The sequence below is a fragment of the Protomyctophum parallelum genome, assembly GCF_964188405.1.
Source record: "Protomyctophum parallelum genome assembly, chromosome: 22".
In the NCBI taxonomy this organism is placed as follows: Eukaryota; Metazoa; Chordata; class Actinopteri; order Myctophiformes; family Myctophidae; genus Protomyctophum; species Protomyctophum parallelum.
In genome coordinates, this window is record NC_139714.1 from 6917520 (window position 1) to 6931072 (window position 13553).

At 42.9% G+C, this 13553-nt stretch overlaps 1 protein-coding gene across 7 annotated transcripts in view; it reads left to right on the top strand.

The window, feature by feature from the left end:
• LOC310853767 (uncharacterized protein) overlaps positions 1 to 13088 on the top strand; it is a 32032-nt gene extending 18944 nt beyond the window's left edge. For 5 of the 7 annotated variants that reach the window (XM_083758202.1, XM_083758205.1, XM_083758204.1 and 2 more), the window contains 5 exons: positions 581 to 670; positions 1793 to 1873; positions 2984 to 3352; positions 5768 to 5866; positions 9414 to 10452. In XM_083758202.1, the coding sequence (XP_083614328.1) occupies positions 581 to 670; positions 1793 to 1873; positions 2984 to 3352; positions 5768 to 5866; positions 9414 to 10102 (1328 nt within the window). In that variant the 3' untranslated portion in view covers positions 10103 to 10452. Of the gene's footprint in view, positions 1 to 580; positions 671 to 1792; positions 1874 to 2983; positions 3353 to 5767; positions 5867 to 9413; positions 10453 to 11034 lie in introns of those variants that run through there. The other 2 variants (XM_083758203.1, XM_083758207.1) reach the window with 2 other exon arrangements.
• Positions 13089 to 13553: the final 465 nt, after the last annotated feature.

Consider the following 13553-nt stretch of genomic DNA (forward strand, 5'->3'; position numbering starts at 1 on the left):
ATGCAATTTACGTGAAATCTTTCACACACTTTCCTACTAGGCTGAGGAATATATCCCACCTTTTCACATTGTCCTGTTATAGCGCCACCAACAGGTGGATTTTTGCAAAACACATTTTTGGAACACAATGCCTCAAATCATCCAATTGCCATCAAAGGCGTAAGAACACACAACCCTTTTCACATTGGCCTATTATAGCGCCACCAGGAGGCCACAACCTGACCTGGCCTGGTGTGGAGACCTGTGCCCCGAGGGGACACGCTTTTTTCTAGTTTAGGAATATGTATTTGTAACCTCTGTGGCTTCATGCAGCCAACGAGTTGACATTTTTGCATGCATGCACAGTATGGACGGAGAATCGGTGTCGTGAACCATAGCCATACTTTACACTGTATAAATGGGCCATTCATATGGATACAGATACAGACAGACTTTGTCCGTACTCTGCATACATTTCTATCGGTGGGCTGCCAGAGGCCCCAGAGCCAGAATGCAAAGTCAATGCTGATATTCAGTATTATAAGGCAAAGGCAACAGTTATTATTGAATGTATCTTATTGTCTGTTATGTCTGCTTATAGGTTCTTCTACTCAAGCGCCTGAGCTTGCAGCTGCACTGGCTGCATTGATGAGCCAAACGGAACCTTCGCATTCTGAAGTTGCTACTGCTGGTGAGGGACAATGTGCACGTTTATTTAGTTTACCTTTTATGAGGTTTTTCTATGTCCAGCTTTTAGTGTTCGTTTAAACGCAAACATTGCGCAACACAAACAATGAAGACGAAGGTGAGGTGATATATGATGATGTATTATTTATATGTATACGTCATTTGAAAAGTGCTATAAATTGCATGTATCATGATTACGGTGTATATATATAATCATGATACATGCAATTTATAGCACTTTTCAGAATTCTCAAAGTTGCTTTTAATGGTTTGTGAAACCCTAAGAACTGCCTGTTTTAGATTAATCTAATCCATCCACCGTGTCATCTCCTCAAAGCATAGCAGAACTGCTCCACGTGTAAACCACTGACATCAGATTAATAGTTTAACTCGTGCTTCTCAACTTGTTTGAGGCCTGAAAACGTCAATTAAAAAAAAATCCATATGTGACCAGGTACTATATGTACATTTTCAGGTACTACGTGTAAATGTATTTGTGGAAAAAAGACCCCTTGTTTGTACAGCTGTACAGCCTGTAAAAATAATCACACCTGTGTGAAGTGGGGGGTTCGCTCTTATCATACGTCATCATCTCATTCTGGCCAATCACAATCTGTGTCTTCACTTTACACACTTTTGTCTTTACACACTTTTGTCTTCAATGTTTGTGTTTACACACTTTTGTCTTCAATGTTTATGTTTACACACTTTTGTCTTTAATGTTTAAAGCTGTACATAGGAGAGGCTAGCGCCCCTCACTGTGATAAGAGAAACCCAACAGCTATGCAGTTTGTGCAATATGCTTTTAAATGATCTGAAACCCTTGTACTTTTTGTGGTAAAAGCGCTCAAACTTTCTTTCCTGCCTTGATCTCCTTACCCCCTCACACACCCCCCCACCCCCCCTCTTCCATTCCTGTATTTCTTGGAACAAATTGCACGATGGGAACTATGCACAAAAACTAATTTCATCCACTTTTTTTACTTTTAATTTGATTCTGATTCCTGAATTAACTATTCTAGGTGATACAGTATATAATAATGTAAAATGACATCTAATCAGTGTTGGATATTTTCATTATATTGGACCTTCATTATTATTTATTGTATCTGTTATGTCTGCTTAGGTTCTTCTACTCAAGCGCCTGAGCCAGCTGCACTAATGAGCCAACCAGAACCATCATCGCATTCTCAAGTTGCTACTCCTGGTGAGGGACAATGTGCACGTTTATTTAGTTTACCAATAGAGCGCCGAAGTCCTGGCGTCACTCGCTCATCCCCTCGATTCCCCTGGTTCACGGAAGTCATTTCTCTATGGAAAATAACATGGGGTGATATTTAATATATCGTCTACAATAAGCATTGTGGTCCAAAAATAAACAAGCTGTCTCTTGTTATTGTCAGGGAGGTGTCTCTGTGTCGTTTGCAACAGTCATTCACTCATATATGATACAGTCTGCGAAATTGTAACTAATTCAGTAGAAGTAACAATAGCGTTTTCTCTCAGTCAGTTGATTCTTCATATCCATATGAGCGTAACAGCCTGGATGAAGATTTTTTTTTCAAACACAGTTCTTATGAGGCGATCTAAAATCCCCCTAAAAATAAAAAATGAACCTGTGGATTTGCGCCCTCTACCGATATTGTCGTCAGACTCCGGTGCTCTATTCTTTTAATATATATAATAATGATACATGCAATTTATGTAGCATTTTCAAAATTCTCAGTTGCTTTTAATGGTTTGTGAAACCCTAGATTAATCTAATCCATCCACAGTGTCATCTCACAGCAAAACTGCTCCACTGACGTAAACACCACACATAGTAAAAACAATATTCCCAGTTTGATCAATGTTGAATGCTCAATGTTGAGATATCTGCCGAATTTTCTTTCATGGTCTGATTAACACCGTAATCGCCCAGAACGGAGTTCACCGTCATTATTATTTTATCCAAGTTTATTGATACTAGTCCTTACCCGTTGTGAGATATTTGCCGATATTTCCGATCTACAAGCTCACAACGCGTCGCAGCGTGACGCGTTGTGAGCTTGTAGATCTGCTTTTTTCAGCATTCGTACAAAGTATAAAATAACCTATAGTGGATCTCTTGTCCACTAGTCCCTTCCTGACATTTTAGTCTAGTTTTTATTTGTTGACGAAATTGTCAATATATTTAGTCTGAGTTTTAGTCATCATAGCTTAGTTTTCATGTAGTTTCCATTTAGTTTTCGTCGAAAAAAGGTAGTAGACAAACATTTTTTTCGTCTTAAAACACTTTTAATAACACATTTGCGGTGTCCAACTTTATCATTTGCAGTTTTCAAGAGAAGACACAATTCACTCCCATTTGAAGATGGGAGTTGGCCAGGATGCGAGTTGATCAGGAACTGTCCACATCTGTATGACGGTTCCGCGCCTCTGTATAATGAGGAGCCACTGCACAACAAAAGAATCCGGGACAGCTGGGATGAGATCGCCAGAACTTTAAAATTAAGTGTGAAACAGTGTAGGAAAAGATGGAGGAACATACGCGTTCGTTTCCGGTCAGCCCACAGCAAAGTTCCGGTGATGCAGAGTGCTAGTGATCGAGCAATGATCCGAAACCTGAATTGGTTGGAACCATACCTTGATCACGTAGTCAGGAAGCTGTTGCCACGCAGGACTGAGGAAGACAAAGTCACAACAGGTCAGAAATCTCCTGCATATCAATACCAATAAACACAATGTTTAACCCATTTCGGGCGGGAACCCCTTTTGGTGTTTTAACCATTATTATAAACTTTAGCTATTGAAAAATAGCAGATCTACAAGCTCATAGTGCGGCATTCGGTGCAGCGTTATGAGCTTGTAGGTCTGCTATTTTGCCACAAATCTTTGAATATATATATTCTTTCACAGTGAACGTTTTAACTCATATGTTTGTTTCTGGGAGGTCCCTGGAACAACATATTTTCAGATGGGGGTCGCCCTACACATACATATACTGTCATTCTGTGGGTCCTTGACATGAAAATGTTTGAGCACCACTGACATAGAAATGTGGTTTTCAGAAAACTGTCAAGGCATTTGCAGAATCGTCCTTATGTTGGTGGACATAACAATGGATTCAATAAACCTAGGGGGGAACCGTAATGCAATGGAAAAAGATGGGTTTTTAACTTTTTTATCCTGTTGTAGATTTAAAAATGTGAATCAACCTTTATTTGTCAAATACGGATTAAAAACATAGTATTTCTAAAATGCAGTGAAGCCCCACAGATAGTTAATAATAAAACAAGACAAACCTAAAAATAAAAATCAACCATTTAAAGCACTTAGGAATACCCATCTACATTTCCAATCCTAATACTAATAAAATGGCCGAATGGCCTGGGGATAAAAACTTTTTCTAAGTCTTTCCAGGACAGCCTTGTGCATCCTGTATCTTTCCCTGAACTTCAGCAGCTCAAACAGCCCGTGAGCAGGGTGGGTACTGTCCTCCATGATTCGCTTGGTCATTGTCCTGCGTGCTTGGTGTAGAACCTGTGATCCGCCCCGCCGTCCTGACTACCCTCTGCAGGGCCTGCTGGTCTCGCACCGTACAGTTCCCATACCAAGCTGTGATGACTCCTGACGGGACGCTCTCTATGGTGCAGGTTTAGACGTTATGTAGTGCAAGAGGAGACACTCCGAATGATCTCGGGCGTCTGAAATGGTACAGCCTCTGCCGTGACTTCTTCACCAGAGTGTTCGTCTGAGTTAACCATGACAGGTCTTCAGTCAAGTGGACACCTAGATATTTAAAACAGGTTAGCCCTTTCCACCATGGTCCCACTGACGTTAAGGGGAGTTCTTGTTGCCCTTTACCCTGGAATTCACTAGCTTCTCCTTTTGTCTTGCTGGTGTTCAGGAGGAGACACCAGTGAGTCAGTCTCTCCACCTCCTCCAGGTAGGGGGACTCATTGTCTCCACCAGGCCGAAGGCATGTGGGGAGAGTATGTTTTGCACTCCGTCCGTCCGCGTGTCCGTCCGTGTGTCCGTCCGTGTGTCCGTGTGTCCGTGAACAGCTAATCTCGGCCACCGTTAACCCGGTCAATGCCATATTTTGCACACACACTCCCTGGATGCCAACCATGAACCTCTGCCCCAAACTTTCCAGAACGGCCTGTTATAGCGCCACCAGGAGGCCGCTTTGTGCAAAACAAGTTTTTCGATGCCATATTTTGCACACACACTCCCTGGATGCCAACCATGAACCTCTGCCCCAAACTTTCCAGAACGGCCTGTTATAGCGCCACCAGGAGGCCGCTTTGTGCAAAACAAGTTTTTGCACAGTACACCTACAGATTTTGTCCAAACATCACGCAAATTGGTACACAGTCTCTCTAGAGCCATTCAACGAAACAGGTCTTTCAGATTTATCAGACTCCATCCTGATTGGTTAAGATTGGCTTCCAAAGTTCACAGGAGTGCTCAGTTTCAAACAAAATGCTGCAAATCATGAACACATCGCGTGATTTCCGTGAAATTGTGCACCCACATTCCCACTAGGCCGAGGACGAAATGCCACATGAACAATTTCAACTCAGCCTCAAGGTGGCGCTATAACTGGCCGAAAAGTGTTTTTACCTCTAACTGCACGGATCTGTGGATAACCTGGTGGAGACCTGTGCCCGGAAGGGCACTTTTTCTAGTTTCACTCTGTAATCGGGCCAATCACAGCCGTGTCATCCGCAAACCTAACTATGGAATTGGATGATTGAGTGGCTATGCGGTCATGTGTGTACATGAGAGTACAGTAGTGGACTCAGTACGCAGCCTTGTGGTGCACCTGTGTTGAGGGTCATGGTTGATTAAATATGTCTTCTGGTGTTTACCGCCTGTGGTCTGCCTGTCAGGAGGTCATGGATCCATCGATTTATAGCCTGTTTGTGTATTGATGTTATTGGTTTTAAGCCATTTTGGTGTTTTTAGCATTATGATATACTTTAGCTATTGAAAAATAGTAGATCTACAAGCTACGCGCTTGTAGAAAATGTGGCTCAAATCTTTGAATATATTCAGAGCGAACATTGTTAACTCAAATCTTTGCTTCTGGGGGGTCCCTGGAACATATTTTCAGATGGTGCTCGCTGTCCTTCTACTCAAGCTGAGCCTGACCCAGCTGCAGTGACGACCCAACCAGAACCATCATCTCCTGCTACAGCTGGTGAAGAAGAATGTATGTAGGCATGCAAACGTGTTGTTTTTTTGGCCATAATCGCCATTTTATAATGCAAGTGTGTGTGTGTGTGTGTGTGTGTGTGTGTGTGTGTGTGTGTGTGTGTGTGTGTGTGTGTGTGTGTGTGTGTGTGTGTGTGTGTGTGTGTGTGTGTGTGTGTGTGTGTGTGTGTGTGTGTGTGTGTGTGTGTGTGTGTGTGTGTGTGTTCGTTCTGAGAAGAGCTACTCAAAGTGATTTCCATGCTAACGAGACAACAGAGCGTGAAACTCCATGATGCACTGGATGCGCACGCATTGCATTGTGTAGAGACTACAGTTGGGATTAGTGGTGGGCAAAAACGTTCACCATTCGTCTGCTCCCAGCAGAGCGCATAAGCTACTGTACGCATGCAGCTGTGTGCATCCGAAACACAGCACTGTCGATTTTCTAATTTGCACAGGGTAACATTTCCGTTTCAGGAAATGAACTAGTTCCTTCATGGTCACAGAAAAGAACCAGTTCTTTTGAACGAACGAGTCGCGACCCATGACTAGTTGGGATCCTTTAGAACTTTCTCACAATTTTTAAAGGGGGATAAACGGAAAGAAGGTCCACACACAGCAAGTTGAAGCAGCTCACTAGCGTGAAGAATGATGCATCAGGTCCAGCTTTGGTGAACTATCACCTGGCAGTGATAGGCAATAACCAATGGGATAGATACTTCTACTACACGTCTGGAAAACCGGAAAATGTCTTTAAGGGCACAGCCCACCAGCTGCTCAAAGGCCAGAAGATATCAAAGTAATGGCTGAAATGCTGCCTGGGCGTAGCGTTTTGCTCGCTGAACTTGAATCGTATGTATGTGCCCGTGCCCACTGCCTCTCCTGGATAGAGCAATTCCTGGTCGGCCATTATGGGATTTTCTGAGGAATTACAAAGGAATGGCATGTCGTTTGAGTCGCCTTTTTTGCACTGACACCCATTGAAAGGAACTGTAATTATCAACGTTTGGGGGATCAATCGTTGTGGACCCTGGCTTTTACTTCCGTTCGCTGCAGCTCAACAACAGCTGGATTTGGGGTTCCAAATCCAAATAGACCCTTACAGGTCTGGAACCACTGGTATTGTAATTTTATAGAAGACATTGATCTTGCATGCCGTCCCCTTATGGCTAAACGTATTAGAAAAACATTTAAAATAGTTCAAATCGAGTGGGTATGACTATGCGCATACTGTACTGTACATAAAGTGAGTGGCAAAGTGAGTTTAATGTTGTTTAAGGTTGTTTAATGCAATCAGATTTTCTGTTTGGATCTATGGGCTGTCAAGGCCAGTAAGTAGTTTTTTGCCACTTAGTAGGCTTTCCTGCATAACTTCCGGGTATGATTATGATGTCACACGCATACCCTCTATAGTTGTAGTTGAACAATTTTTAAATGTTTTTCAAAATAGTAAAAAATAGCAAAAAAGGTTTAGGGATAAGGCGGCACAGGAAGTCCACAACTCCACATCCCATCTCTGACGGTGTGATGAACCCGATTCCGGAAATGGTTCCAAATGTGATGGAACCGATTCTGTGTCTTCAATGTTCTGGTTCCTCTGGTTCCGGATCCCGGTTCCCAACCCTAGATGAGACTGGATATGCTTGCACGTTGCGCCGGCTGTCAAGAAGATCATGCGCATGCCTTAGCTCTTGGCTTATATTACCTTTACCATTAGCATGCATTTACCACATATATATATATATATATATATATATATATATATATATATATATATATGTATACATACACAATATAATGCCAAATACATTATTATGCAACTAATATATTTTGATACATTCTGGATTTTGATTTGTATTCCAATTTATTTCTTTTTTCTAACAATTACGATGATGCAAATAACATGCAAAATCATGTTGGAGCAAAGTATTTGTGATCACGTCTGGCAATTTGTGTTTAGTGCTGCTGTGAATGCCAAGGAAAACTGGAGATATTTCACTAAATACCCATTTTCTATCAAAACACACACACACACACACACACACACACACACGTCTGCATTTTGAGCAAACGTGCAGCACTATACCATGGGGTCTGGGTGAATGTAATGCGCAATCTATGTAAAGCGCCTTGGATAAATGCACGTTTTACTGCAAGTACCACCTCCTTTGCATTTACGAAAGGGACCCCGCCACCCCAGCTTGCAGGGCTTGGTTTGGTTTGTTGAGTCCGTTACATTAACCTGACTCTGCCAGATTGCGGCAGTATTGAGTTCACAATAATAACTAGAAAAGTCACAATTTTTTAAAATTGCAAAGTGTGGTTGCCGCAGTCGCTTACATATGCCCCTCCCAATAATATTGCCAGCCAATTACAATGTCCCGTCACCCCTGTGATCATGCGTAAGTAATTCTTAAATAAGGGATTTATCCCCCAAAAATCATGTTTTTGCAACGTTACAAATTCAAATTTGGTGGAAATTCTTCCCAGGTCGAAATGGGCGTGGCCTATATGGGGAGCTGCTTCATGACCATCCATGGATCCATGGAAAAATGTACGACTTACGGTTCAAAACATAAAGTGGGCTGTTATAGAGCCATCATGAGGCCGACTGATGTAATTCCTTTTCAATAAATTTTCATAATTATTATGAACCTCCCCCCAAGTCTTATGGTCTCCAAAAGAAAAAATACTTAAATTGGAGACTTAATTAGTCTTCGATCTTCCATTAGCAATGAGCAAGCACACGATTTCCGATGAAGCCGGTCGATTTGACATGGCTACAGTGCGTGGCAAAAACTGAGGGAGGAGTAGTGCGGCAAAGTATCGCTCATTTACAATAACAATAGTGTGGTTGCCCTGTTAGGGCAACCACACTAATAATAATAATATCTGGGACTTATATATAGAGTTTTTCTAATACCTTTCTAATATGTTTTACACAAGTTTCCTCCTACCTCAATCTGGTCTCTCTCAAACTGAAACGATGAACCTGAACCATAATAATTTCGCTGTGGCACAGCTACAATACCAGTCTCGCATTGATCCCACCTCTAGCGGCATATTGCTCACTGCTGCCACCAGCTAGCCGAGTCAGGTTACCTTTACCAGTGGTTTCCAAATCTTTTAGCTCAAGAGCCCGAAGAGAAACTTCGACGTTTGCCCAGGACCAGAACTAGTTAAAATAGCAGATCTACAAGGTTACAACGCATCACTTTTACTGCCACGTTGCAAACTTGTAGATCTGCTATTTTCACTATACTACTTCTTGAACGTTGTTTTTTTTTAATGAAAATCTGAAAATATTTGAGGTGAGATGAGACGGAGGCTATGCTGTACCATAAACATGCTTCGCACTTCCTATCTCTGCCTCGCAGTGTGCACGCTGTGGAGTCGGACACAAGTGGCTTTAGATCCCGGATGGCTGCGACACCAGCAGCCTCTGTTTGACATGGATTTTCAAGAAGAAAAAAAAGGCTGCAAAAAAGCCAGTTCGTGACTTAGCACCAAGAGGAGATCTAACATATTTCCTACAGCAAGTTAATCTGAGTCCTCTTTCCTTGCAGCACACGTTGCCGCCAGGAGGAGAACAATCCACAGGTGCAGCTTCTGTGGGCTTAGAACTGGCGACCTGATACGTCACATGGGAACCCACACACGGCCCTTCCCCTGCGACCATTGCGACAAGCGCTTCCCAACCAAATCCACGCTGGCCTTGCACATGCTCTTCCACACGGACGAGCGGCCCTACCAATGCACATACTGCGGGCGTGGGTTCAACCACCCAGGCACGCTGGTGACACACGAACGCACGCACACGCGCGAACAGTGTTACACGTGCCACATCTGTGGGAAGAAGTCGGTCCAGCGGCCAACTCACAAGAGACACATGCTCACGCACGAGGGTGAAAAGCAATACTTGTGCACGGAGTGTGGGAAGGTATTTGCGAACAGCGGAGAACTAAACCGGCACACAAGATTCCACACTGGTGAAAGGCCTAACCCTTGCAAGCTGTGTGGGAAGAGGTTCACTGCCGTAGGCACACTTACTGTTCACATGAGGACTCACACCGGGGAAAAACCTTACAGTTGCATTCACTGTCCCAAAGCCTTCGCCACCAGTAATGCACGCAAGTTACACATGTACATTCACTTCGACAAAAAGCCTTTTGAGTGTTCTAAATGTGGCAAGGGTTTTGCACAAGGATACCTAAGGAAAATGCACATTAAGAGTGGCAAATGTAAAAAGTACTAGTAGTATAATACTACTAATGCTGCTACTGATAATCTACCCATACATTAATAAAATCTCTGTGCTGAGCATAATGTGTGCAACCACCAATTGACCGACCAACGGTATCTTCAGAACTTCAAAACCAATTTTGTCTGCAACTGTCTGAAGGGGCGTAATGTTATGATTTTGACCGGCCGGTTGAGAGGAGAGTTCGTTACTAAATAAAGAAACCAGTGCTTCTTTCACCTGACAAATATCACTATGTGATCTTTTTTTTTTAGATGTTCCCTTTACCATTAGCATACATTTGCCACAGTTTGTATACGTTATATGCCAAATACATTATTTTGCAGCTAATTTATTTTGATACATTGTGGCACAGCTACATTACCAGTCTCGCGTTGATCCCGCCTCTAGCGGTCTCATGCGGCTGCATATCGCTCCGATCAGCATTTGATCGTAGTGCATCTGACTCCGCCCAGCTAGCGGAGTCATGTTGCCTTTACATCAGTGGTTCCCAAATATTTTAGCTCAAGACCCGAAGAGAAATTTCGACGTTTGCCCAGTACCCAAACTAGTTAATATAGCAGATCTACAAGGTCACACATCGCTTTTATCGCCATGTTGCAAACTTGTAGATCTGCAATTTTCACTACTTCTTGAACGTTTTTTATTCATGGAAATCTGAAAATATTTGAGGTGAGATGAGACATTGGCTATGCTGTACCATAAACAAGCTTCACACTTCCTATCTCTGCCTCGCAGTGTGCACGCTGTGGAGTCGGACACAAGTGGTTTTACATCCCGGATGGCTGCGACACCAGCAGCCTCTGTTTGACATGGATTTCAAGAAGAAGAAAAAAAGGCTGCAAAAACCAGTTCATGACTTAGCACCAAGAGGAGATCTAACATATTTCCTACAGCAAGTTAATCTGAGTCCTTTTTCCTTGCAGTTACTGCCGGGAGGAAACGAATCCGCACGTGCAGCTTCTGTGGGATTACAACTGGAGACCTGATGCGTCACATGGGAACCCACACACGGCCCTTCCCCTGCGACCATTGCGACAAGCGCTTCCCAACCAAACCCACGCTGGTCCAGCACATGCTCTCTCACACGGGCGAGCGGCCCCACAAATGCACATACTGCGGGCGTGGGTTCAACCACGCAGGCACGCTGGTGACACACGAACGCACGCACACGCGCGAACAGTGTTACACGTGCCACATCTGTGGGAAGAAGTCGGTCCAGCGGCCAACTCACAAGAGACACATGCTCACGCACGAGGGTGAAAAGCAATACTTGTGCACGGAGTGTGGGAAGCTATTTGCGAACAGTGGAGAACTAAAGCGGCACACAATATTCCACACTGGTGAACGGCCGTACACATGCAAGCTGTGTGGGAAGAGGTTCACTGCCGTAGGCACACTTACTGTTCACATGAGGACTCACACCGGGGAAAAACCTTACAGTTGCATTCACTGTCCCAAAGCCTTCACCACCAGTAATGCACGAAAGTTACACATGTACATTCACTTCGACAAAAAGCCTTTTGAGTGTTCTAAATGTGGCAAGGGTTTTGCACAAGGATACCTAAGGAAAATGCACATTAAGAGTGGCAAATGTAAAAAGTAGTGATCCACCGAATATTCGGCCGCAGAAAATATTCGGCAGAAAATGGCTGAAAATGCATTTTCGGCCTATTCGGTTTCAGCCCCAATAGGCAGAAAATATATCACCGAATAGTGTATGCAATTAATGCATTCAAAAGAGCTGAATAAATGTTTTATGGACCCATAATAGTGATTATTATTTAAGTTACATTTTGCCATAACCATTTCTTTTTCCATAAATCAGGTAGCTTTAAGGTACGGCCATGACAGCAATGGTAGGAAAAAAGATATATAATTTTAATCCTATTCGGATATTCGGTTTTCGGCCAACTGTTTCCTATATTCGGTTTCGGCCAAGAATTTCCCTTTCGGTGCATCCCTAGTAAAAAGTACTAGTAGTATAATACTAATGCTGCTACTGATAATCTACCCATACATTAACAAAATCTCTGTGCTAAGCATAATGTGTGCAACCACTAATTGACCGACCAACGGTATCTTCAGACCTTAGAAACCAATTTTGTCTGCAACTGTCTGAAGGTGCGCCGATCTATGTTCACGGCCAAAGTTGCTGAAACGGAAACCTTTACAACACGGCTGGGGGTGCTCCCAGGTCCCCACCTAAACCGGTTTAACGTGAATGGACTAGTCTGCATCGTCAAGGGTGCCGTGAATTTACCAAGGGTGTTCTGGCACCAGAGCAACCCCTAACTCTGTGCCTCTGTTTGTCTGTCTGTGGATCTGTGGAGTGTGCAGTGTGCACCAATTCTTTGTGTGTTTAGGAGTTGGTGTAAGATTCAAAAGGGTAATTCATTGTTGCAGGACTAATGATCAGGACCTTGCACATCTGGACAGTTAAAATAAAATAGAGATAAAATCGTAGTGTCTGGGTGTGTGAAACTTGTAGCTGTGGTTAGTTTGCTTTCTTCTTTTTTTGTCAGGTTAAACCTGACATGAATTAGTCAAATGTAATGACGACTGGCTCCTAGTCGGGATCTAGTCCTTATTGGCTGCCACACATGCTGCTGTCATGTATTGGTTACTCGGGTCATATGACCAGGAAACCGGTAACAGAAATCTTTAGAGACACCCACTGATATGTGACGTAATGTTATGATTTTGACCGGCCGGTTGAGAGGAGAGTTTGTTACTAAATAAAGAAACCAGTGCTTCTTTCACCTGACAAATATCACTATGTGATCTTTTTCTTTTTTAGATGTTCCCTTTACCATTAGCATACATTTGCCACAGTTTGTATACGTTATATATATATATATGCCAAATACATTATTTTGCAGCTAATATATTTTGATACATTGTGGATTTTTATTTGTATTCCAATTTATTTATTTTTTCTTACAATTACAATGATGCAAATAAATAACATGCAAAATCATGTTGGTGCAAAGTATTTGTGATCACGTCTGGCAATTTGTGTTTAGTGCTGCTGTGAATGCCAAGGAAAACTGGAGATATTTCACTAAATACCCATTTCTATCAAAACACACGCGCACACACTGCTGCATTTTGAGCAAACATGCAGCACTATACCATGTGGTCTGGGTGAATGTAATGCACAGTCTATGTGAAGTGCCTTGGATAAATGCGCCATATAAATGCACCTTTTACTGCAAGTACCACCTCCTTTGCATTTACGAAAGGGACCCCGCCATCCCAGCTTGCAGGGCTTGGTTTGGTTTGTTGAGTCCTTTACATTAACCTGACTCTGCCAGATTGCGGCAGTATTGAGTTCACAAGTTTCCTCCTACCTCAATCTGGTCTCTCAAGCAGAAATGATGAACCGGAAGCAGCAGGACAAAAATCTGATATATCCATAATAATTTCGAGTTGTAGTCCTGTT